Here is a 27,013-nt window from a genome sequence, read left to right on the forward strand (position 1 = left end):
CAGGAGACCCATCTGCTCCGCAAAGACCAGGGCTGCCTGCGTCTGAAGGGTTTCCCACAGATCTTTTTTGCGTCAGGTCCCACTAAGACCTGACGCAAAAAAGGCACTAGCATCCAAGATATCCCGAGCGACAAAAATGGGAGGTTCATCATGGTTAGGGGGGGGGAGGGGGAGAACATGGGGGCTACTTACACTATAGCCTCGGTTTACGGGCCAGATGTGGGACAGGACAAGTTTGTGATGGAGACTCTGGGCATGTTGGAGGGGTTTGCGAGGGGGCAGGTCATCCTGATGGGAGACCTTAATTTAGCCTGGCACAAGCGGTTGGATCGGACAAGCACACATGCGGAAGGGGTGGGTGGTGGCCTCCCCACAGCTGAGGGAGCGGTTTAAGGGGGCAGGTTTGAGGGATGTGTTGAGGGGAGGAAGAGGGTTACACTTTTCTTTCAGATGTGCACAGAACCCAATCTAGAATTGATTATATCTGAGTCTCGGTGAGTCTGGTGGGAGGGGTAGAGCGAGTGGAGACTGGCCCCATGGGAATTGCCAATCACAGGGTTGTGCAGATGAAAATGCAGTTGGGTAGGCGAAGGCCATGGGTTTGGAGTTGGCATTTGCCTGGGGAACTCCTGAGGGACCAGGTGATTAGGGAGGAGATAGGCAATAACATTAAAGCTTTCTTCGAAAGAAAGAACGGTACGGATACAAGTCTCAGCACAAGGTGGGATGCGTTCAAAGCCATGCTGAGAGGGGAACTTATCGCCCTGAAAGCACAGAGGACTAAACAACTGAGGCTCTTGGAGACCCAGCTGGAAGGGGAGGTGGAGGCAGCAAGGGGGAGGCTGAAGGAGGTCCCCACAAGGAAAGCTTTTAGGAGTAAAGGTTGGCAGAGGGGCAATTGAGGATCCCGAGGACCAAAAAGGCAGAGGGTTAATCTATTATATAGAAGACAAAAGTTGTCTTCATACTAGCAGCGATGGTTCTAATTGCCCAAAGGTGGAAGAGCCCCAGGATCCCAATGGAGCAGGACTGGTTGAGGAAAATGTGGGAGATAGTATGCCTGGAGTGGGCTACGTTTGCGGTTGACTGCAACTTGGGGATTTTTGCAGCGGAATGGGGAGAGACTTTGGACTACTTAAAGGAGGAGTTCCGGGAGCAGTGGAGACCCCATAGACTCAAACTTTTTGACCTATAGGTTTAAGTCGCTGGATGAGAAAGGTATTGGGGGGGGTGTGTGCTTTGGCAATGTAGGGGGGCAGAGAGGGGAGGAGGGGCAAGTTTGTGGGTTTTGCTGTTGTCTCAAGTTATTAGAACAATAAAGAGAAGTTTTAAAAAAATGGCGACCATTACACTAACAGATAGAAAGCTTCATTATTTTGCACACACATTCTGTGTAGGCACAGTAGTGTTAACAGCAGTTTTTAAAAACAAAATGTCTCCTCTACCACTGTAAAGACTGGAGGGGGTGTCTGTACTTCCGCTCTCTATATGGTAGAGGAGAGGCACAGAGGACCCCAGCCAAGATCCTCTATTATTGGTAACGTAGTTGAGCAATCAAGGCCTAGCTTCTCAGGAGGCGATGCAGGCTGGTTCTTAAGTACAGTGTAGTCCCCGAACCCCCACAAAGGAATGTCCACACACTGTATTACTGAAAACACAGTCTTTATATAATTAATATTCAAAGGTATATACACGATCACAATAACGCACTTTGTACTCGGAAATCAACAATGATAAATATATATAATTCTAAAGTGGTACCACCAATGTTATCAAATCTCATTAAAGTGCATCAACTGTACGGTTAAAATGTCACACAGATCAATAACGAGGAAACCAGCAATAGAGATAGGAAGGAACGTAAGATGGTTGAACCAATAGGCAGAATACTGGCCCCTACCGATCGACACAGTTCTGTGTGGAGATCCCCCCCCCCCCCCCAACCTGGGCAACCTGTAAAATAAAGATATATAGCACAAGCCCAGTCCATATATTGTTCAATAGCCTTATTTCCTCCTATTAAGGTTTTACCCGCCCAATGTACCTGGTGGAGTAGAGTTCTTCGAAGACGCGTCGAAGGATCCTTCTTGAGCGACTCCCTTTAAAGCAGGAGCCACGGGGCGTCGAAGTTGGTGAACTTGATGAGAAGGGTGCCAAGACCCCGATGTCGATCCAGGCGGTGCTCGTCAGCGACATCCTGCGAGGATGAGGTGTGCGGGGCACCTCGGCAATGGATTGTTCAGGACCGCAAAGAGTTTCAGAAGAACTGTGGCCCAACAAGGGCGTCGAGTCGTCGAAGTCTTTGTGGCCTTCTGGTGGCGGGAAACCCACTGGCGGATTCTCCTCGGCGCGTTGGTCGTCCTCGACTTTCTCCGGCGGGACAAAACGGTCGACGTTGCGGACAAGGGAGTCCTTGGATTCAAAATGTTCTTAAGCAAAGGAGCAGGCAGCTCCGGTCATCGGCGGCACGGCGTCAAGTGGTCCCCACGGCTGGGCAACACAACTTCGACGGGCCTCCAGCGGTTACACAAACCTGTGAACCCTGGTTGACAGCAATAGACTTCGACAGCGGCGAAGTCCGGGTGCTTTGCTTCGCTCTCCTCAGTGGTCCAGTCTCGGGTCGGCAGCCTTTCGAGGGTCTGACTTCCAGGGAGCTTCGGCGAAGGTTAGCGGTGCTCGATGGTCCCTCAGAGCACGGGAAGAGGGTGCCTTACCAGGTCCTCTCTCGGATCAGTCCCTGACGAGTTCGGCAGCTTTCAGATCAGGTCGAAGCAAATGCAACAGCAAGTCTTCGTCTTCCAGCTGGGCATCGCGGATCAGCAGTTCGTTACTCTTCAAGTGTAGACACAGCTTCTGAACAATTTCCAGTGGTGAGAGGTCCCCAGATATACTATCTCGTCTCTCATCCACACTGCTGGGTCACTCTCAGCGGCCAATTATACAGAAGGGCATTCATGCAGTCAGTCAGCCAATCAGGCACACAGTGCATTCAGGCCATCCTTCTCCCTCTCAGACACTCACAACAAGGAATGTGGATTGGGAAGAGTACCCAGCCATTCAACACTACATACTGCATTCAGGCCAGTTTCGGGCAGGGCTGTCTCGGTCTTTGTCTCTCATACCAGAAACCAGACAGCCACAACAAGAAGTGCATATTGGTCACACACTCCATTCACTCAGGTCCCACCCACAGGGCGTACCCACAACATACAGTCACTGGGAAGGCTCCAGTCAGTCTGCACTGGACTTCACAACAACACCATATATGGAACTTCCACCCAACAGCCAGTCAGGGGCAAGGGACAGAGTCAGGGCTTCCCAGGACTTTGGGAAAACAAGGTAATAGGTAATAGAAAGCAAGAGGCCACAGGGGCCATCTTGTTTTCCATCAGGAATCAACTGATTCCAATGGCAGGGCCTGGGGATCCCAAAATGGAAGCTACTCAGTGCACCTGTCAAATTCAGCATGGAGCTGCCACCAGCCCATACCCTGCTCTGCGGGCCACCCACAGGTGACCAAAAACATACACTAGGGGCACAGGGTTGTACCCCCCCACCCATGGGTGCTATTAGGGTATCCCACAGGTCTGTTCACCAAACCAAAAGAGAGCTGCACCGCCAGGAGTCCCACATGAACTCCTGCGCGGAAAATACGACAGAACACACAATAAAAAGGCAGTAAAGGACAAGGATACGGAGGCCCTGTCCCTCCGATGCATTTCCAGCATCACAACCACCCCCACCGCTCTAAGGTCTACTCTGTAGGCACACAGCTACATCACAGATCATCACCATATGTTATCACATCCTCGTTTTCATGTAATCACATTGGCTCACATGAGTGTACATGGCGTTGTATACAGAACATTATCACTGTTTTATTGATATGTATAATGAAGCTAAACCAATTCTGTATTTATTTTTTCTTTGGTGGGAACAAAAATAGCCCAGGTTTGAAAAAGGCAATGCTCATATGCCGAAACACGTGTCATCCAATAAGGGCTAAAAGACAAATAAATACTTCATGCACAAATTTGAACTGGAATCTTTATTTACAAGAAATGGATACATCATAACAGGAGACCAACATATCTTCGCACAACGTAAAGGTGTAGGCACACCTAAAACCTATTTGTCTTCTTGCTAACGGGGTAGAGGGACTCATACTTCTCTGTAGAGGCTTACACCTATGCGACACAAGCAAGGATAAATACCCAACCCTAAGGCATCAAAACGGGAACACAATCAGGTCGCGAAGGTACAACCGTAAGATATCGCCAAAAAGTTCCTCAACTTTCAATTCTTGGTATATATGCCTCTACTAAGGCAAGAGTTAGTTGTTCCTTTGGACTAAAAGAGTGCCCATATTGTGCGGTTCTGTGTCTCCAGCAATGTCACATGGAAATGGACAGGATGGGCGCAGAGATCGATAGGTAAACAAAATAGTAGTGAGGGCATATAATGCTGTGCCCAAAAAATTATTCCAAGTTGGAATGCAATCATGATCCAAAATAAAGATTTGAGAGTCCCCTAATTAAATGTAATTTCTTGTCTTGCGTCTGGATTAATGAAATTCCACACCCCGCTTTCTGCAGAGACATTGCCCAACTTGAATGCGTCTGAAAATATCTGTAGTCTGGTCCTCACACCTGGTTGATATTCCAGGGCAGGTTCCCAATCCTGGACAGGAGAGGTGCAAAGGTGAAGGCCGAAGATAGGAGGAAAGACTTGGCTGACCTACTCTAGCCACCCCAGCCAAACTCTGATGCCATTCCTTGCCCCTCTGAGCCCCGCCCGCTTTTCATTCTTTTTTGCATTGCCCAGTTTTTGGGGGTCCTCTTCATATCAGTCTTGCCTTCTCCGCTCTTCTGAACCTTAACCATCTCCTTAGACTTCTGCACCTCTTCGGAAAAGTGTTCTCCTTACTTTCCCACTCCTTACTTTCTCCAACTCTTCCGTACACTGCCTCATGTCTTCCAATTTCTTTTCCCAGGTTTTTACCTCTTCCTGGTAGGAGACTCCCACTAATAAAAACAACTAAGCCTTCTGACAGTTAGCATAACCTTCCTCTCCTTTTCTTCAGTTAAAATCTTTCTCACAGCTATGCAACTCACAAATTCTGCTCGACCATTAGCATAGCCTAGTACAATTTTCATGGTAGTCAACCCAGCGATCTAGTATCCCTTCTAACAGTTTGCATGCACCAATTGCACTCTAGCCAATGGTCTGTGCAAACTTTGAGCCGTGTATCGTATAACAACTTCCAAGCATTTGGAATTCTTAATGCTGTCAAACACTCCTAACATCTGTCATCTCCTTGAAGACCTGGATCTAGATGTCGCTCTCTTTGAGACTTGGTTCAATGCCAGCTCTGTAACTGCTTTTGACACTCTCCTTCCTGAGGGCTAAAATATCTTCTCCAAATCCAGCTTTAAATTGATCTGGAGGTGGAGTGACTCTTTTCTTCCCTGAATGGGTCCCTGCTTCCATCATACCCACTCAATTTTATTCCTCCTTTGAAAGTCTTGTTTGTAAGCTTTGCGTCTCCTTCCCTCTCGCTCACTCTCGCAACCATTCACAGGACCCCGGGCCGATACCCCTATTCCTCTGGGAGTGGGCCGACCTTGCTACTTCTCTTCTGACTTCTACCTCTAGGCTTCTCCTTCTTGGAGACTTCAATAGCCACCTAGACTCTTCTGATGCAATCACTGTACCCTCCCGCAACCTCCACCTCTTTCTCTGACCATTATTCCCTCTTGCCCAACCCACTCAGCCGGCCACACCCTGGATGCGCTCCTCACAGCCGATAGCTCTCACCCCAACCCGGTCAATACTCCTCTCTCCTGGTCGGACCCTGCTCTCCTCTCTTCCCATCCCATCTTGAGTTCCCTGGCTATTTTTCCTCTGCCCCCCCCACCCCACCCTTTTTTGTATTGTAGCCCTTGGAAACACAGATGTATAGGCGCCATACAAATGTTCAATAAATAAGCTTGAACACAAAAAAGTGGGGCAGGCTTGGTAGCCCAAGTTTCAGGGTTTGACGAAGAGAAGCATTGCAAGGGGTTTGAAGAATTAATCTGTATCAGGATTGATTAATTTCTTTGTGATGGGGGGGGGGGGCATTGAGCTGGAAGAGGCAGAAGACCAGGATGGGGCACGGCCGGTGACATGAACAAAGTTGCTGACAACAGTCTAGGTTGCAACCGCCAGACCATGATTGAGGCGGAAAACAACAAACTCAGCACCCTAGACTACAAACCAAACAGCTTCAGTAGCAAGCAGCAGACTGATCACTCCAGGTTTATTGTTGGAAGCAAGCACACAAAGCATTATCTAGCTGACCAGCCATTGAAAATACTGTGGTATGGAGACAATGCGATAAGATAATAAACATGAGAAAGTGTTAAGGACAATGCCACGTCAACACAGTGTAGACCTAGGAGCTAATTTTTTGTACATTAATGACAAATACATTTCCTCCAATTAACAGCCTGTCAGGATTGCGGACTGCAGCGCACAACTGTAGTAGCATCTCCCGAAGCACAAGGACCACCATCATTCTAATGCACGATGCTTCATCCCTGATTCGCTGCACTTTTAGGTGCTGCAAAAATAAAATATGTTACCAAACTTTTCAACCCAGCACTTGCCAGATTAGATACCTCGGTCAAGGATTTTGGGAAGGTGAAATGTTGACCTTTTTCTACAAGACTAACATCTGTAGTATCTACGTCTCAAGTCCTTGGGTAGGCAAGAACAACAAGTACAAAGATGCCCCAAAACAGCCGGTAGACTAAATTTTAGAAGAGGGTAATTTCAAACATTAAGAGCGTTAGCAGAAAAAAGGTGGATACTTAATTCCAACAAAAGAGCATAGATTTCTATGTCTTTTGGCATAGATAAAGTTAATCTCTTTTTTTGAGTCACAACGATTAATGCAACATGCCCTTCATATATTGCTTTCTAGACTTGATTTTAAAAAGTTTTTTATACAGACCGAAATTACAAACATTCAAAGAAATAATTGATAATCAAATGTGACAAAATTTTAGGGTGCAGCCACTGTCCACTAGTCCCCCTGGGGGTGGTGTACAGCTAAAAACATATGTAATGGAACGTTTGACTACTGGGATTCAAATGAAATGGGGGGGAATTGAAGCAAATACATGCCCCCTGACACAGGCAATATTAATGTGAGGGTGGATATATGACCGACAATGTACCTCTAGGGTCTCGAGACACAGGAGTGGAATACACTTACGTTGTATAATGGACGTAATTTTCACAGCCACCGGGACTATGGAGAATGTTCAATATCATGCATGAATGGGAACTCGCCACTCAGATAGTGAAATGGAAGAATTGTTAAGAGGACGAAATCTATACCAGGGTGTGGGGGGGGGGGGTGTATGACACGACAGGATAGTGGGCAACACTTTTCATGTCAATCTGTGGTGAAAAGGGATTTATTTACCTGTAACATGTCAAGTAGCTCGCATTGTTAAATGTGCCTTCTTGTAAAACTCAAACTTGAAAAATTTAAAAAACAAAAAACAAGCAGGTAGAGTAATATGAAGTATGATATGATAGGTTATTTATAATGCTTTATACCCAGAGGTTTCTAAGCGCGGACCCGGGGATCGAAGCGCATTGCCCCTGAGCTATCCTCCCGAGACAAGTATTTGTAGGTAATAGATTACTGGCACAAATATTTCAATGGCTTTGAATCTTCCAAACCAAGATAAAAATAGCGAGGACAATTAGGCAACTGACTCAAGCAGTTTCAATTGCAAAATCTGTAGATTAATCTTAATTGTTTCAAAAAAAGAATATAAATATTTAATAGACACTGGATACCATTTCAGACCGGAATTGGTAAGATCGTGCTTAATACAAAAAGCATTAAGTGGAAGTATTGCAGATTTGACCCCATTTAGCTTATTTCCCAGAAAATAGAAAAACAAAAATAAATATTAAGTGTCGCACTGGGATTCTTTAAAACAAAAAATTAACATCAATTTATAATCAGCAAATTCAGCCAGTTTGGTTTCAGAATTCCCACCTGGGACATCCTAGTTTACACCCATTAGCTGCGATATGGGTTACAGGGCTAAAACACATACAATTGGTGACCAGCTTGCTGAGTGCCTCTATAAAGTGAGAATAAGCAGGAAAAGTTGCCATTAATAAAAATAGATGCCGGAGGGGGCGTGGCTTGGCGCAACCATCAGGAAGATGGCCTCCTGAGTGCCTCCGGCAATTTGAGAAATCAAGCCTACTTTGCCCCTCTTTTTTTCTACCTATAGTGTCTGCGCGGGGTCCGCGCTGGAGCCACTGCTTTGGGCTGCACTCCTGAGATTTGGGAGTGCTGGTATCCGGAGTTACATCCCTGGTTGGTGTGAACCGCATGGCAGAGTGAAAATGGACTGACTGTTGCTCACTTCAGGGAAGGATTCTCGAATTCATCTGGAGGAACAAGCAGGCTAGAATATCAAGGAGGGTTTTGCTGAAGCCAGTGAGAGTGGGGTGGCGGATTGGGAGTCCCAGAAGTGTTTCGCTATATTTCGTACAGCACAGCTCTCGCATGCCCTCGCCTGGGGAATATCTGCCTCCTTGCCCAAATGGAGATTAATTGAACAAGCCCAATCAGCAGTCGACCTATTTCAGCTGCCTTACACTGAGGGGAGACCGTTGGTGCGGGAGAATGGATTCTTGCAACTACCAAAAGCACACGTTTTTACTTGGGAAGGGCCTTTCGCAGATGGGGAATCTCGAGGGGTATGAGGCCCTTCTCGCCTATGTGGGATAACCCAGGTTGTCACCCAGGAATTGGGGGAGCTTTCACAAGTGGGTTGAGGGGGGGGCATGGAGTGCCTACAGCAGTTGTATAAGGACAGTAGGCCATGTTCTTTTGATTAGTGCAAGTCTACCTTTAATTTACAAGAGTCTGAACGTTTCAGATATGCGCATTTGAGGCACTGGGCTTCTCACCCTGACTCGAAGTCTGGGGCCGGCAGACCTCGATCTGCCCTTGAGCTGACATTACAGGAGGGTATTATGAGGGGACGGACCTCAATGTTGTACAAACTCCTGGACGCGGGTGATCCTGTGGTGCACCAGCCATACATGGCTAAATGAGAATGAGGCATTGCTGAGAATCTGGGGTGGGATGCTCAAGTCCTCCCGTTGTGTCACTGATCGGGAATGCATCTATACATTTTGCTACAGATGGTATCTCACTCTGGAGAGGCTGCATCATATGGACAGGGGTACCCAGCTATCTGCTGGCGGGGTTGCACAACTGTAGGCTCCCTCTTTCACATGGTTTGGTCATGCCTCAAGGTGGGCCTCTAGTGGAAGGAGGTTTCACAGGATGTCCCTCCCTATGGACCAACGGTGGTGATTTTGGGAGATACAGGGGGCGGGGTGTTCCTGCTTATGGGCTCAATGGCTTCACTAATTGGCCACCTTCTTCCAGCAGCACAGCTGGACATTGCCCGTATCTGGAAGGCACTAGTGGCTCAAATGTGGTGGGTTAAGGTCTGGGACATACCGGTGGCAGACAGAATTACAGCGCTATATGAAGGGTGTTACCCAAAGTATGTCTCGGTGTGGACCTCGTTCATTGGCTAGGCCTAAAGATACCCTGCAATAGCAGCTAGGCCCCCACTGTTGCAACGCTTTTCTCCTTTGTTACTTTGTCTTGCAGGTGTGGAGCTAGGGGTGCAAGGCTGGTACCACCACCACCCCGTAGCCTTTGTTGGATGGGTTATCTACTCAGACTGTTATTAAAAGGCTAGGAATGCAAGTGTTTTCAGATCTTGGGGGGTGTGGGGCAACTTGCACACATTCGCAATGCACTGTTGTTCAGCTAACCTGTACTGCGAGGTCATTTCCCATATGCATGCCAACTGTACTGTAACCAATGCGTCACATGTTCCTGTACTCGCAACATGTTAACTTAAATAAAAGGTGTTTGAAGAAAAAAAAAAAGAAATAGATGCCTTTGTGTCAGAATATAAATGTGTAACTAAATATAGCCATTCCCAATACCATGCCATTTCGAAGCCTCAAACAGATAATCCCACTCTACTTCATCAAATTCTCTCTCAGCGTCAAGTGCTATTGCCATATAACTATCTGTTGCTTGATTTTCTATTTATGCAATGGAGCATATTCATAAACAGTCTTGCATTAGAGTAAATATTCCTTCCCTTCACAACCCCTAACTGAGCTGGTTTGAATAAATGAGTAAGTAAAGCATTCTATTGGCTAGAATGCTTATAAACATTTTGCAATCTAAATTAATGAATGAAATTGGTCTATAGGTTTTGGGTAGCGGATTATCTTGATCATGTTTAGGGAACAGAATAAGAAGAGCTTCAGTAAACGACCCAGATATCCTACCAATCACAGGGAAATATCTATAGAAGGGTTATAGTAGACGTGAGTCTCCTTCTGCAGGATATAAGGACCCTGACGGACCGTATGGGTATGGCGGAACAACAAGTACAGAACAATACCACCGACATTGCCACCATCCGGTCCAAATGTCAGATGTACTAAAACGGGTTAAGATCCTCGAACACAGAGTGGAAAATGCTGAAGGGAGAGCGCGAAGAAATAATGTCCGGATTGACAGATGACAGACTGCCGGAGGGGGAGGAAGGCAGGCACCCCACAAACTATATTGAAAATGTGTTGCTGCATGAGATCGGGGCAGGGACACTGTCCCAAGGCTTTGGGGTCAAGATCATGAACTATAAAGACCAGGAGAAAATACTGGCATTTGAGGGAGGGGGGGGGTGGGGGATGGACGGGTGCTACGATACCCCGCCAAACTGAAGGTGATACGTGAAGGCAGTTCGTACTTCTTCGAAACGACGGAGGAGGCCCATGCATGGATGGACCAACAAGGCATCCCACAACAGAGAGACCGAAATGGTAACAATGAAAACCTACCCCAGTAATAACATGTGCTGACCCGCTATCGGGAAGAAACATCAAGACACCACTGATATGAGGCAAGCCAGATGCAACATGACCAAAGAAGCGACGAGCCTTGGTTCTTCTGCGGAAGATGACAGGACACAATACCAGAGTTTTGCAAGTTCAGATGCAAGTTTCAAGGCATCACGCTGCGGCGGGACTGCCCCACCTAGGGAGGGCAGTGCAAGAGATGCGGGCGGAACCCGAGGGGGGGTGGAGGGGGAGGGTGGCTGGGCGTTTGTTTATGGTTCACGTTTGTTCTTCATACCAAGGCACAAAAGGGAGAGGCACTTTCTATGGAGGAGTTATCATGACGGCGCAAGAAACAAATGGCGTAGAAGGATAATGAGAAGAAGGTCACACAACACGCTGCTATGCGGTTGGGTCTCTACAGGAGCCACATGGTGTGTGGCAGGCGTGGGCACTTGGGGCTCAACCACGACAGCAGGAGCAATGCTCCACACAAACATGGGTGACCGGGAAATGAACAGGGACCCCAGTATAGGCCCATGGGAACGCAAGGGCCCAGATAACTCAGAACTAGACCCAGAAGAACTTACAATAGCAACCTGGAATGTCCGGGATTGAATGCCCACATTAAAAAGGTTGAGGGTGCACACCTGGCTCAACAAATCAAGAGTAAAAATAGCGATGCTCCGGGAGACCCACCTGATGAAACACAAACAGTCTAAGATAGTGGCCGGGGGCAGGGAGGGGTCAAATGTTCAGCTCGACTGACTACACCTATGCCAGAGGGGTGTTAACGTGTATAGCTCCGGGTGTCCCTTTCCAGCTATTAACTGAGTTACAGGACAGAGGGCAGGTAGGTTCTGGTACATGGGATGCTTGAGAACAAGGTGTGCCTGATCAACACAAAGCCCCAAACCAAGATGCAACGGCGTTCATTCAAACACTTGCACCACGGCTGGCACCATACTGGGAGGATGCATTCATTTGGGCCAGTGATTTCAACTGTGCATTAGACCCACTCCTAGATCGATCGGACGATAAATACAAGAAGCCAGACCCACCGGCGAAGGCACTCTGGAAAACTATGGAGCAGCTGAAATTGGAGGACAGCTGTATAAAACCTGCACAGCGACAAGAGGGGTAACTCCTATTATAGCACTCCACACAGTACATTTACATACATAGATTATCTCTTTACTGGTAGGCAGACACTAGGGGAATTCACTAGCGCGCATCACAGAGCACGAACACTTTCAGGTCACACCCCACTGACAGCAACATGGGCATACACGCAAAGCAAGGCCCCAATGCCAACTTGGAGATTGAGGGCAGAGGGGGAGGTCCAGGGTCATCTGCAAGACATGACAGATTACTTTCGACACAATATAGGCAGCGTGGACACATTAGCAATGGTGTGGCGCGCCTTTAAGGTAGTAATCAGGGGCGCGGCGATAGATAAGACAGTGGGACTGAAAGGGAGGGTTCTTACCGAACCTGGGGAAGATGGAACGAGAAATTGAGAGGATAGAATCGGAAGCGGGGTCACTATCAGAGGCACTACCCAAACTTGTATCCCCTAGAATACAGTCCAAGGCGATCAGGGAGAAGCTGGGAAATCTATACTATGGAAATATACGCAACGACTACACGCTGAAGGGGATCAACAGGGGAGGCCCCTGGCCTGGCTTACCAAGCAAGAAGTGAAGAAAGTCCTGATCAACGCGATCAAAAATACTTCGGAGGAAGAGGTCAGAACCCAGGAAGGGATTAACCAGATATCCTCACAATTCTATGAGACCCTATACTCGGGCACTTATGAGGCAGACAACTCAGACATTATAGATGCACTGGAACAAATTGACTTCCCAAAGTTAGATGTAGAACAAGCACAGATGGTAGGGGCCCCCTTAACGGCAGAAGAATTGGAAGCAGTAATAGACAGACTCCTGACGTAGACCCCGGGACCCGATGGGCTACCCGGAGAGTTCTACAAGGCGTATAAGACCACTCCATCTGTTAAATTACTGGAGGTATACCAGGAAGCGTTTGAAAAGGGCCTGTTGCCAGACAGCATGCGAGAAACCCTTATAATATCCATCCTAAAACCTTAGTGACAAACTGTTAGCTTGGAACACACTCCTACAAGATATGCTGGGATACAAAGAAAGCAGTGATGTCGACGACCCAGAAGGATCAAACAGAGTGGTTACAAACCTGAATGACCAAGAGGAAAGCCAAGATGGAGACGTCTGAACAACCAAGGTTGTCAAATGAACATTAGTTCATAAGATTGGGCGTATGGACAAGCAGCCAGAATGACTACCCGATGATGGTACATAGAAAACATGCGGCTGCCATGTTTATCAGGACTGCGATAGACTGCCCGCAAGAAGTGCCTTTTGTATGTTCGTTATGGTGATGGGCAAAGTTTTTTTGAGAAAGAGCAACATAGTCATCTTCAACTCCTTCTGGAATACCAAGAATTTGCAAATTATAAACCTTAATTTTTGTTCTGAGGGACAAGCAGACTTTTTCAGAAGGACAACTCTGGATGCAACATCTTCAGCTTCACAAATATTTCTCTCCACCACCTCAATTCTGTTTTCAAAGTTTGCCCATCGATCATCTAATTGTTGGAGCTTAATGTTTGTGGTTTCCATGAAGGGCTTCAATGCTTTTATTTCTAACAAAATGGCCTCGATGTTAGACTCCTTCAAAGCTTGAGCAAGAAGTGTGGGTTGGGGGAGGAGTAACTCTCAGCCTTTTTAAATTAGAAGTTGCCAGCACGGATGCCTCTTATTTTGTGAGCTTTTTGCTGGGCCTTTTAGAGAAGCCATAATAAATATAGATTCAGTTTAAATATGCATAACCACTTCTTCACTATACGATTTCTACACACAATCCGACTGTATCACAAGAATTACACAAAGATTGAACACAATTTGCAATTGTTTGGCCTCATATTGTGATCCTCTGCAGTATAATATTGTGAATTAGTTGAGTAATACGGATACCATAAATTCCTCACAACTTGTAGTCATTACTATTGTAATGCTTGATCCAGCTGAGAAATAAATGTACACATTGGTTCAAGAGTTTTGTTTCTTTGAGCAGCTAATGTCTTGAAATATAATATTAGGAAGATCTGTGGCAATACTACTTTCTCCAACTGCTGACTGCATATACTTAATGGTACCTTTAATCTTTGTACTCCTCAGCGACTCCCGTAACAGGCATAACCTATGTTGAGAAGAAAGGAGACCTCCATATACAAGACCGCAACCAACGGGCTATGCGGTCCAGGCAATCTGAGGGGAAGTGACAAGACACTGCTGCATGAAGCCTTGACAACCGCACCTTCAGGAAGTGAATGGAGGAAAGGCTTTGTTGCTGCCAACGATGTGTCAGCTGTTACAGGCAATTCATAGATTTTTATGTTGATTTATAAAAAACCTCTATGTTAAATCAGTGATATGAGGAGCGCGAGCAGGAAATTAAGCTGTCATTTCGTTCCAATGGGGTTTTGTGGGAATGACCCAGATGGACCTAGGGCAGCCCTCAACCTAAACAAAAAGGCACCTGCTAGACTCACATGCTCCCACAGCTTCCTTCCATTGGCTTTCTTCCCTTGCTTCTGTTTTGCTTTAAAATATGCTGTGATGGGCAATTGGGGTGAGGCATGGGAAGTATGCTTGAAAGAATAAATAGATTAAAAATCTCACACTGAAAATATGGACATTTATCATTCATGTTTATCCACCAAAGCTATACCTTACATATGCAAACTTGGTGAGCATGTGATGGCACTATTGGGGATGTTATAGATGCGATTAAATATGTGTGGGCATTGCTTACGTATGGTGGTGTAGCAGGCAATTATGGCATTGTGGCATGTAAGGCTGCAGGGTTCATATGATGGCAGCAGATGCACACATGGTGTTACAACTTTGACATGGGGACCAAGTCAGGTTTATTTAATGGAGCATGAGGCTGTACTTGACATACGCCAGCTACAACCTATTGGCTTTGGCAAAGCTCAATTTAAAACGCAGGCAGTAGACTTGGGTCCTGTCTCATCTCCCCAGAGAACTGCCAAAAATTAACAATCAAGTAGAAAGATGCAATATAGACAAAAACCTTACTTCATGGAAATAGATAAGGTGGTGGTTATTAAAAAAAAAAAACGGTTTTAAAGATAAAACAATCGTTCTCACCTAGAATCCTCTTGCTGTAGCTTCGATTGGCTATCAAGTCGTAATGCCAACACCTGCTTCTGATGGACTGTATCGTTCAGTTTTTCTTCTAGCTCTTCAATCTTCGTTAAGCAAAAGCAGAAACAAAAAAGGAGTAATGTAAAGGTTTCCACTTACAAATACACGGTTGCAGGGTTTACACGCAATTAAACCAACATATGACGCACATTGTTCAGGCAGCCTGCTGGCTCTATGGTGGTCGCTGGAATTGGTTGCAAAACTGCCAAACCTTCAAACGGCAAAACCAACTCCTGCTGTGGTTTTAGTTCGTAATAAATGGTGCTGGACTCTCATTAGAAGCTAGTGATAAAAGTCTAAAGACACAAAGCTTCGGACTATAAATTGTGCATTGCTCATTTTAACAATACAGTTATATAGTGCAGACACAAACAGGTCTGGGAGCCCCTCTACAGAGAACGAACACGGCCAAATAACCTGTTCTAGGGGAATGTGCCCACTTGGGAGGTTTCACAGAGGAGAAATATCGGTTTGATTATCAGTCCGGTCCCACCCATTCGGGCAGCCCACAACCGAAATGCTCTGCAATTCTCCTCTGAGCAAGAGTACAAACAGCAACCCCAGACACGTTTCGGCTTTGTTGGGTCTCATCTGTGAGGTGAAGCTATGTCTCTCTAAGCACAGTGAGCAAGAGGCCCATGTCTGCATTACCGTGGGTAAAAAAGGGTGAACGCCCCAAGTTCCTAAACATACACAAAGAGGTCTGGGAGACTATCTGCCAAGAATGAACACTAAAACGTGTCAAACCACACGTACAAATTAAAATCTTAGAAAGGGAAAATACAAGAAAAAAATGCAGGAGCATGTGTTGCACCACAACATACTCCATTAGAGGGATAAAAACAACAATGGCAAACAACAAATGGTTCTCCTCGGACATCACCTTAGAAGAAGAGGGCTAGTCAGCAGTGACGTGGATTACAACGCAGTCTACAGTAACATGGACCATGGCATCCTGCCTATAGAAGAGCTGGTAACCAGAGCTCTGAATAAGCAGCAACACTGCCTCGTTCACGCCTTAAAAGCATGCCAACGCTCCAAACAAAGATAAATCTGGATGAATATGCGCACGTTTCTGCCCCTTTATGTAGCACATACTGCTCTCTCTAAAATATACGAGTTGCCTAAATTTACACAAGCCTGGAATGAGACCTGTTTTTATCTCGCAAAAAAAAGAAGAAAAAAAAAAGCGTTTACACTGAACTTCCCTAAATAGGGAGATGGCGAAGGTGCAATGGTCAAAGTCATATGAAAAATTTAGAAGATTTAAAATTTTGAATTTCAATACACAGATTAGACAAAGTAGAATTTTGAAATAAACACTTGAAGGCTGTGTTTAGGAGGATAAGGAGGGAGTCAGCAAAAGTGCTGCTGGGTATGGGCTAGGTGAGTAAGTGGGGTGGGGATAGGATAACCCCCAGTTAAAAAAAAAAAAAAAAAAGGAGCTGCCTTTATTACAGAAGATTTGTAAGGGTTGTTCCATGCAGATAAAGTTTTAAAAACTCTTGTAGGATAGTACCTTTTTTCCCATTTAAGCCATTTAAAATGTTATCTATATAAAAATATCACTTCTCTTTGGAGACACATTTTCTTCAATCAAGATTTTCTCTTACAACTGTTGGGTTTTTTACAGATGACCTTAAATTGGATACTATTCTTCAGGCAACACAATTTGCACTTGCCACTATTGGCTAGAGACATTAACTCTTGGCAAGTAAGACATGGAGATTTGAGGAGAATTGGGGGGTGGGGGGGGAGACGTTCTGCATGGCTAGGAGCGTTTAAGCTGCTTACCCCAGCTATATTTCATCTAGAAACAGACTGAGGAAAGAAGGATGGCTTATCAGTGCCCCCTTTGCAAAAACTGTACAGCTCCAATGCTTCAAGCAAATAACTACCACAAAAGAGATACTGGTGCCGATTGAGTGCACCAAAAGGTCCAGTGTTAAAAATACACAAGTTGGGTCTTAGCCCTGTGTTAGTTATAGAAGGTTTAGACTATTGCCATACTCCTATGCACAGACCTGGTCTTTTCACCACACACTCACTCTGCAATAAAGGGAAAATGCCCTATTAAACACAGTTGGCAAGATCTCCTACAAGAAAACTGATTGGAGCTCATGCGATTCCCGGTCATGAAAAGGAACAAGTTACTTACCTGTAACTGTTGTTCTCCAGCATGGGTCTGGCATGGATTCACATGCTCATGAATATTCCCCGTCGTCAGGCTGGGAATCCTCGGTAAAGAAAAAACCAGTATCAGTTTCGTTTCTGATCTGTCTTTCGTAGTAATAACCAATCACTGGTCTCTGCGTCATACTGACCACAGCCAATGACTGCCCTCTACCTAAGCACCGCCTCTGGCAGCCATCTTCAGATTTGGAAGCACGTGAAGTGGCAGTATGACCAAGTGAAGAGCCGCAGAGGGGTAGGCGGGAGGGTTCGCATGTGAATCCATGCCAGACCCATGCTGGAGAACAACAGTTACAGGTAAGTAACTTGTTCCTTCTCCAGCATGGGGTCTGGCATGGATTCACATGCTCATGAATAAAGAATACATAGCAGTACACACATGCACAACCACGGGAGGTGGCAAAGGCTCAACATTAAGCATTGCATCAAACTCAACATTAAGCATCTTACCTCCTCACCAGGCTCACCTCAGGCGACCAGGTTGCGCAGCACTGCTTGGCCGACCCTGGACTCCTCCCTGGAATCCCGATCGACGCAGTAGAACTTCGTGAAGGTGTGCGTCGACCTCCACGTAGCAGCCCTGCATATGTCCAGCAGGGGCACACCAGAAAGGAACGCCGTGGTAGCTGCGATCGCTCTGGTGGAATGGGCTCTCGGACAGCCAGGCAGTGGTCGGTTTGCCAACCGATGACAGTACATGATACAGCCGGAGAGCCATCTGGAAATGGAAGCCTTCGAGAGAGCCTTCCCCGGATTGACAGGTCCAAAGTTCACAAAGAGTTTTGACGTCTTCCGAAAACACTTCGTGCGGTCCACGTAGAACTTCAGCGCTCTAGCCACATCCAGCGAGTGCAAAGTTCTCTCAGCCGGCGACGAAGGCGACGGGAAGAATACAGGCAACACCAAGGGTTCGTTGAGGTGGAAGTCCGACGGTACCTTTGGCATGAAGGAGGGGTGCGTCCTGAGCACTACCCTCGTGTCGTGAAAAGTCAAGTACGGGGCCTTGCAGAAAAGGGCCTGGATCTCTCCCACCCGTCGTGCGGAGGTGATGGCCACAAGAAACGCTGTTTTCCACGACAGAAACTTCAACGGGGCCGAGTGCAGAGGCTCGAACGGAGGTCCCATGAGCTTGGTCAGCACCACGTTGAGCTCCCACGCCGGGGCCGGAGCCTTCACAGGCGGGAACGATCTGAACAGTCCCTTCATGAACTCTTTCACCAGACGATGAGACCACAAGGACGTCCGCCCCGTGGTTCTGGTGTATCGGGAGATCGCAGCAAGATGAATCTTGATGGACGCGTGTGCCAGTCCAGCTTTGGCCAGCGTCAGCAGGTACGGCAGTACTTGGGGAGCCGTAATCCGTAGAGGGTTAATCTTCTGTGCGTGGCACCAGACAGAGAACCTCTTCCATTTGTGTCCGTAGCATTTAAGAGTCGAGGACGCCCTGGCCTTTGCAAGAACCTCTCTGCAGTCGGCCGGTATGTCGTATCCTCCAAACTCTAGCGCTGCAGGAGCCAGGCCTGCAAGTTCAGCGATTTCGGGTCGTGGTGGAGGATGGCGCCTCCTTCCCTGGAGAGCAGATCCGCGTCCACCGGCAGCTTGATTGGCGGGGACGCTGACAAGTCCAGAAGGTCCGGGAATCATATCTGCCTCGGCCGCGCAGGTGCGACGAGGATCATCCTGCACCGTGACCTCTTGAGCTGGTTGACGAGCAGGATTAGCAGTGGCAAAGGAGGGAACGCATAGAGGAACAGGCCCTCCCAGGGGAACGAGAAAGCATCGCCCATGCTCCTCGCCTGGGGAAACCTGCTGGCGAACCTCCGGCACTTGGAGTTCGTCGTCGTCGCGAACAGGTCGATCTGGGGTGTGCCCCACCGTCGGAAGAGGCGATCCACTAGATCCTGCCGTAGTTCCCACTCGTGGCACGAGCGCAGCTCCCTGCTGAGTGAGTCGGCGATGGTGTTTTTTATCGCTGCCAGATGAAACGGCACCAGAAACATCCCTTGGGCGACTGCCCAATGCCACAGGTCCTGCGCCTCCTTGGACAGTGCTGGGGACCTGGTTCCGCCCTGTTTTCTGATGTAAAACATGGTGGTGGTGTTGTCGGTGAAGATCCTCACCACCTTGCCCTTGAGGGACGGAAGGACGGACCTGAGGGCCCAAAACACTGCACGGAGCTCCAGGACGTTGATATGTAAGGATTTCTCCGTCGGGAGCCAAAGGCCTCTTGCGTACAGATATCCGGTGTGCGCTCCCCACCCTTCCAGGGAGGCATCCGTGGTCACTGTCTCCTGGTGGGCTGGGGTCTGGAAGTCCATGCCCGCCGTCAGATGCGCGCGGGTGCCCCACCACCGGATCGCTCGTCGGAAACTCTCGTCGAGTGTGATCCTTTCCTCGAAGCTGCCCGTCGTTTGGATCCAGCGCGCATCCAGGAACTCCTGCAACGGGTGCATCCGGAGCCTGCACATGGGAATGAGGTAGATGCAGGAAGACATCATTCCAAGGAGGGACTTGATGGACCTCACCTTGGCCGCGTCGGCCACCAACATCCGCTGCATCTTGCCCAGGATGGTCCTGGTCCTCTCCTCCGACGGGGAGGCCAGAAGGGACACTGTGTTGAGCCTCGCTCCCAGAAACAGAGTGTCTTGCGCGGGTACCAGGTGGGATTTGGCGTAGTTCACGGAGAATCCCAGGTCCGTGAGAAGTTGGACGGTCCTTGCCGTGTGAACCACGGCGAGCTCCCTTGTCTTGGCTCGGATGAGCCAGTCGTCCAGGTAGGGGTAGACGTGGATCACTTCGCGGCGCAGCTGAGCCGCCGCCGGTGCGAGGCACTTGGTGAACACCCTGGGTGCCGACCGTAGACCGAAGGGGAGGGCTTTGAACTGGTAATGCCGCCCTTGGACCACAAACCTGAGGAATTTTCGGTGCCCCTTCAAGATGGGAATATGGAAGTAGGCATCCTCCAAATCCAACGACGACAGGAAGTCTCCTTCCTCCAGCTGACCCAGGACGTGCTGGAGGGTGACCATCCGGAACTTTTGCGCCTTGATGAACTTGTTCAGACGTCGCAGGTCCAGGATGGGGCGCCATCCCCCCCGTCTTCTTCTTCACGAGGAAGTATCTCGAGTAGACTCCGGAGCCCCGAAGCCTCTTTGGGACGAGTTCGATGGCGCCCTTCTTGAGCATCGCCTTCACCTCCAGGAGAAGTTGAGGGACGTGAAGTTTTTTCCTGGCCACGGGGGGGACGCGCGGACACTTTCTTTGAAACTCGAGCGCGTGGCCCCGGGCCAAGGCGTCCAGCACCCAACGGTCGGTGGAGATGGACTCCCACACGCTGACGAAGCTCGCCAGCCGGCCTCCCACCGGGGTGCTTCGGTGGGGGCCCGACCCTCCGGCCGGTTCAATCCTGCTTCGACGAGGCTTTAGCGCCTTGTCCTTGGCGACGACGGCGGGGTCCGCCAGACTTGCCTCGTCCTCTGTAGGCCTCCTGAGACGACGAGCAGGCCGCTTGACGGTAGGAGGAGAAACCGCCGCTGGAACCTTTGGAGGCGCCCTTGCCTCTGCTGCTCCGAAAGGGCGTCCGTCGTTGTTGCAGAACTCCAAGGGCCCGGGCCGGCTCGGTGTCCGCTTTAATGGCCTGAAGGGAATCGTCCACTGTTTTCCCAAACAGGTTGTTCCCATCGAAGGGCATGTCCAGGACTCTGGTCTGAACGTCTTGACGGAAGTCCGTAGCCTTGAGCCATCCACGCCGCCTAAGGCAAACGCTGTTGCCCAACTGGCGGAACCCAGTGTCGGCGATGTCCGTCGCAACGGTAATGGCGTGATCCGAAGCCACCTCACCTTCCTGCAGGATCTCCAGGGCCTCTGCCCTCTTGTCGTCCGGCAAGAAGTCCAGCAGGGGAGCCAGTTTGTACCAGAGCTCCCTGTCGTATCGGGCCACGATATCCAAGGCGTTGGCAGCTTTAATCGTCGTCGCTGCAGACGAGATGACTCTGCGTCCCATAGCGTCCAATTTCTTTCCCTCGCCGTCCGGTGGGGAAGTCGATGTGGAGGCCGCACCCCCCCCCCCGCTTTTTTCCTGGCCGCCGCGGAGACGACGGAGTCCGGGGTAGGCTTGCCCGGAGGCACAGGTGGGCCGTGTCCGGGACCCGGTACTTTTTCTCGTACCGGTCTCTTCTAGCTGGCGTCGTGGAAGGGTTCTTGAGGAGGGAGGTGGATCCTTCTTTTCTTGGTAGGGGGAACACCAGAAGGTCCCGGTTCTGGGTCCCCCGACGGGAGAAGTTCCGTCAGAAACGGTAGTCTCGTCCATCTCTGAGCATAAGGACTGTATAGCCAACAAAATGGCCGCCGAGTTGTCTCGCGGCGCTGGCAGAGGGGAATCCGACAGGCGATCAGGGGCCCCGTCGGTACCCTCGACGATGTCGTCGTCCCCTGCGTCGGGATCCATCCCGACGGGCCGGTCTTCTTCCACGCCGAGGCCATGGCTTAAGACCTCGACCAGCTCCTCCTCCGAGGTTGAGGCCGAATCTACGACGACGCCCTGCCCCCCTTTTTCTTCCCCACGGGGGATTTCACGGGGGTCCTATCGATGGGCACAAAAGAGGACTCCCTCCGAGGTGGCAGGGAGACTCTGAGCCCCCGAGGTCGCCACCACTGGTGTAGCCTCCACAGGCTGAGCCAGGGCCGCCGCGACAGTTTCGATAGAGGGCTTGGCCGGATGGATTAAGGCCTTCACCACCTTAGGTGCGCTCACCGCCTTATCCTTGAGGGGGGGGGGGGACACTGCCTCGCTCCCCCTCCGCCTTAGAGCTCGACCGGGGCCTCTCCAGGAGCTTCGCCGGGTGCTCGGCCTTCCTCTTACCCGACCCAGAGCGTTGGCTCGTGGTTGATGGTGCCGGGGAGGGTGCGCCCTGCCTGGCGCCCGTAGAGCCCGACCGTTCGGTGCTCCCGGTGCCAGCGGACTCGCGGTGCTTGGCCTTATGTTGGACCCCCGTCGCCGGGGCGTCCTCAAAGGTCTTAGAAGGCAGCTCGGATTTCTTCCTCTTCTTCTCGCCGGACGGGCTCTTCCCTTCTAGCCAGTTGGCGAGACGTTGATGGCAGTCCTTCATGGTCCACTCCGACATGTTGCCGCAAAACGCACAGTCCTTCTCCACGTGCGTCTTGTCCTCATGTAGGCAGTAAAGACAAAAAGAGTGTTCGTCCTCCTTGAAGACGTTCTGCAGCTGGCATCCAGGGCAGACCCTCAACAGCTTTCCGGGCGTCAAGCTTCCCTTCTCCTGGGCCATGACCGGGCCTGAGAAACTTCTGGAGTCCTCCAAAAGCGTAGCTCGACGAAATCTTCACCCTTGAGGGGCGCAGACGAATCCGAAACGGGTCCCCGTTGATCGGATGGAGAGTCGGTGGAGCTTGAGGCTCTTTTGACCGTAAAAAACGAAGTTTTTGAGAAAAAAACGTGAAAAAAATAGCACTAACGCTCGAGAGCAATAGCACGAGGATCCCAACACATGAACGTGCAGTAAAAATCTGAAGATGGCTGCCAGAGGCGGTGCTTAGGTAGAGGGCAGTCATTGGCTGTGGTCAGTATGACGCAGAGACCAGTGATTGGTTATTACTACGAAAGACAGATCAGAAACGAAACTGATACTGGTTTTTTCTTTACCGAGGATTCCCAGCCTGACGACGGGGAATATTCATGAGCATGTGAATCCATGCCAGACCCCATGCTGGAGAATTTACACTTCCACATTGAAGTGGACATCATAAAAGAAACTCATATTTGTACGAAAAAGTTGCAAAACCAGGTTGTCATGCCACCTTTTAACCTGGAGAGGCATAGTGGCATCAAACCCACCTTAAAAGCATTATATTTGTTGCCCAGGGAATTCCAGATTAAATCCATAATCAACTGCAGAAAACAAGATCTACTAAAGCACAGGTAACTGTAAAAGCAGGCATTCAGATACGTGGTGCACCAACCTCATTACTCCTCCAAAATATTCACATACACTGCCAAGAAAAAAAAAAGGGGGTAAAAATACCTCGAACCAAAACATGAAACAAAGACATAGTAGTCTGCACCCTGCTTCCATCCACATAGCTTTTATAGTATGTTCTCATCAGTGGTACACCCACAGCCGTCCTAAAGGAAAGAACTCTGATATTACTGCTTGTTCTGAAGAGAAACATGGAGTTAAAATGCACCTAATTTGCATGAATTACTATGTGCAAAGAAGTATTGATTACAATTATTATAATTAGGATATTTATTGAGCGTGGACCTAGCTTTACAAAGTAGCTGAGCGATTTACAATCATAGATGGGAAGAACACAGTTATGAAAGCAGAGAAACAAGGGATTGTGGATTAAACAACAGCAGAGGGTGGGCAATTATGCAACTAGAGAGGCAAACATTGGGGATCTGTTCTCCCAGTCTTAAATTGGGTGGCAGTAGATTGTGTATGGACCTAGGTGTTAGGGAGGAGCCATTCCTTGAAGAGGAGCATCTTGAGCTGCCTCCTGAACTGTAGAAGTGAGGGGAGGAGGTTCCAGAGTCTTGGAGGATAGACAGAGAAGGCATGTCTTCTAGTTCTTTCCTTCCTGTACTAGCAGAGTTTGAGTCTGCACATATTCTTACTTCTGGTTGATCATAGGCCTTCTGAGATGATAAAGTATGGGCTTCAGAGCTATATTCTTTACTGACCAAACAAAAAACCCATGGGGAATGGGAATTACTTTTTACTACCGACAATATGATGATTTCACCCATTTTTTAAATAAAAATCACAAGCAAATACACTCCTCTTCAAAATGTTATCTGGAGGCCAGTGTAAAAGTTCTCACTAGGCACAAACCAAGAACTTTGTCTCGACCAACAAAAGACCATGCTCCAACTGAATTCGGCTTCGGACCTGGGTTTACTAGATGGATTACAATACTATACAGTAAACCAAGAGCAAGGGTGAAATCCGGGAAACACGTGTCAGAGACCTGGGACATATGCAGAGGGACCAGACAGGGCTGCCCAATATCCCCAACGCTGCACATACTGGGACTGGAGCCCATAGCCATCTACTTCAGGAAGTAATTCTTCGATGCGGGCATAAGGCTGGGAGGCGTAGACCACATCATCTCACTCTACGCGGATGATGTCCTTATAAATGTCAGAAACCCACACCACAATGTGCCCACCATGCATGAATTTTAAATTTTTCGCAGGTTTCGTGAGGGTGAGGGGGGGCAAAGTTATAGGGGGGGTCCCAAACATTTTTTTTTCTCCAAAGACTGAATGGGGAAAAACTTTGCGCATAACTACAGACTAAACGGTTGAACGGATTTCCACCAAATTTTCGGCTTGGGTCAGAAAGCATGCTTTTGTGTGTTTGGTGGAAATCCGACCAGTAGTTTCGTTGCAAAGAACTGAAATGCAAGTCCCAAAAAAATGTGTGGTATCTGGGTCCGCTCCACTGACCCATTTCCCTGTTCGCTCCGCGGACAGAAGTGTCATTGGCTCGCGGTACGGAGTGCTGTCGGAGAAGTTTGGACGCGGCCAGTGGTTGGCTGGAGGGAAGCGTGGTGTGCGTCAACATTTTTGGGGAAAGCAGCCATGGTGTATCGGTAGACAATGGGGCGGCGGGAGGGTCTGGAAAATGTACCATACGGAATGTGTTGGCGGCAATAAGGGAGGAAATGGGTGGGGGAGTGACAAGTGGTTCATGTGACATATGTAGGGGAGTACTTTATGACAGCTGCCTCCAATCACCACACAATGGCACCATAGCTGCTGTCGCAACTTGTTTGCAGCAACCTCTTTTTGTGGCGGTAGGTCAATTACAGAAGGGGAGTGAATTGCACAGGACATAGGTTGGGTGGAGCGCAGGTGGCTGTGCTCTGCAGATGGAATACAGTAGTTGTGCACATGGTGGCATGCATGGGTGATTGAAGGTGCGGTGGGTCTGTGGAAGGATTAGACTATTGGGTGCATGGCCGAAAGCTGTAGGGCATGCACTCAAGAGCAGGCTGCAACATACCCACCACAGGAACGCATGTTTGACTATGCATTCGGTAGAGGGTGGTGCTTGCATAGTGTGGTGTGCGCAGATTGGTTGCAGTAGGGCCAGTGTTGCGAACAGAATGTGGGTAGGTTGGCAGTGACAGTACTTTGTGAATGGAAGTGGGTACGCCCATAGTATGTGAATGAAAGTGCACAGGGGTGCAGAAAAGAGTTTTGTTTGTACATTATGTTAACTGTTGCAATTTGTTGCTAAATAGCTGCATGGCAGTACGCAGGTTGGGTAGGATTGCTGGTGGCAGTGGTGTGTATGTGGAGGTCATAGTTGGTGACATCCATGGTGTCATTACGTTGCTGTGGGTGTGTTCAAAGCCTATGCTGTGTGCAGATTTGTTGAAGTAAGCCTAATGTTGTGAAAATGTTGTGGTTAGTGGCACAATACTTTGTGAATGGCTGTGGGTAAAGGTGGTGGAGGCTGTGGTATGTTTGTGGATTCTGGTAATTGCAACCTGTTTTCGTAAATGGGTGTTTTATGGTGTGGGAGAGTTGGGGAGAAGTGCCGCTACCTACGTATGTTACGTTTGTGCATAATGTTACCTGCCCACATGGACGTTATGTTAACTGTTGCAATTTGTTGCTGCATATCGGCATGGCGGTCTACAGGTTGGGTAGGAGTGCTGGTGGCAGTGGTGTGTATGTGGATTGTCGTAGTGGCTGACATGGTAACATGCATGGTGGCATGAAGTTGCTGTGGGTGTTTTCAACGCCTAGACTATCGGGTGCATGGCCGAAGGCCGCAGGCCATGCACTCAAGAGCCTAGGCCTTGAGGACACCCATGGCAGTAATGCATTTTTGATTGTGCATCAGTTAGAGGGTGGCGTCATGTAAAGAATGGTTGTGAAGCACATTTCAGCCGTTATAAACCAGTGTTGCAACCAGAATGTGGGTAGGTTGGCAGTGGCACAATACTTTTTGAATGGAAGTGGGTACTCCCATAGTATGGGATTCAAAGTGCACAGGGATGCAGGAGAGAGTGTTTTGTTTGTACATTATGGTAACTGTTGCAATTTGTTGCTGCATAGCTCCATGGCGATGTTATGTGGTTGGAGATGCTGGAGTGAAAAGTCACGCAGTGTGGGCACTGGGTGCACTGTTTGCATACTGTCAGTATGGTAGAGGGTATGGTTGAAGGGCAGCTTATATGTGCTTGGATAGTGTGCTGTGTGCACAATGCTTGCAATATCGGCAATGTTGTAAACATTTTGTGGATAAGTTGGCAGTGACAATACTTGAGTGGAAGTGGGTAAGACAATAGTATGTGAATGAAAGGGCATAGGGGTGCCGGAGAGAGTGTAATGTTTATACATTATGGTAACTGTTGCATATAATGATGTGCATGTCCATTGCGGTGTGGAGGTTGGTTAGGAGTGCTGGTGACAGTGGTGCGTATGTGCATAGTGGTAGTTGGTGGCTACCAGTCATTTGGTCGACAACCAAATGGTTGAATTTATTTTTTATTCTACATTTTTTTTTTGGGGGGAGGGGGGTTTCCCCCCAACCCCCTTTTTTATATATTACATT

General features: G+C 48.6%; 1 protein-coding gene across 1 annotated transcript in view; it reads right to left on the minus strand.

The window, feature by feature from the left end:
* PIBF1 (progesterone immunomodulatory binding factor 1) overlaps positions 1-27,013 on the minus strand; it is a 1,771,771-nt gene that overhangs the window by 1,642,296 nt on the left and 102,462 nt on the right. Inside the window, exon 3 of the mRNA XM_069639889.1 lies at positions 15,174-15,274. Coding sequence (XP_069495990.1) covers positions 15,174-15,274 — 101 coding nt within the window. The remainder of the gene's footprint in view (positions 1-15,173; positions 15,275-27,013) is intronic.

Source organism: Ambystoma mexicanum, chromosome 7q, assembly GCF_040938575.1.
Source record: "Ambystoma mexicanum isolate Mex_15411 chromosome 7q, UKY_AmexF1_1, whole genome shotgun sequence".
Taxonomy (NCBI): Eukaryota; Metazoa; Chordata; class Amphibia; order Caudata; family Ambystomatidae; genus Ambystoma; species Ambystoma mexicanum.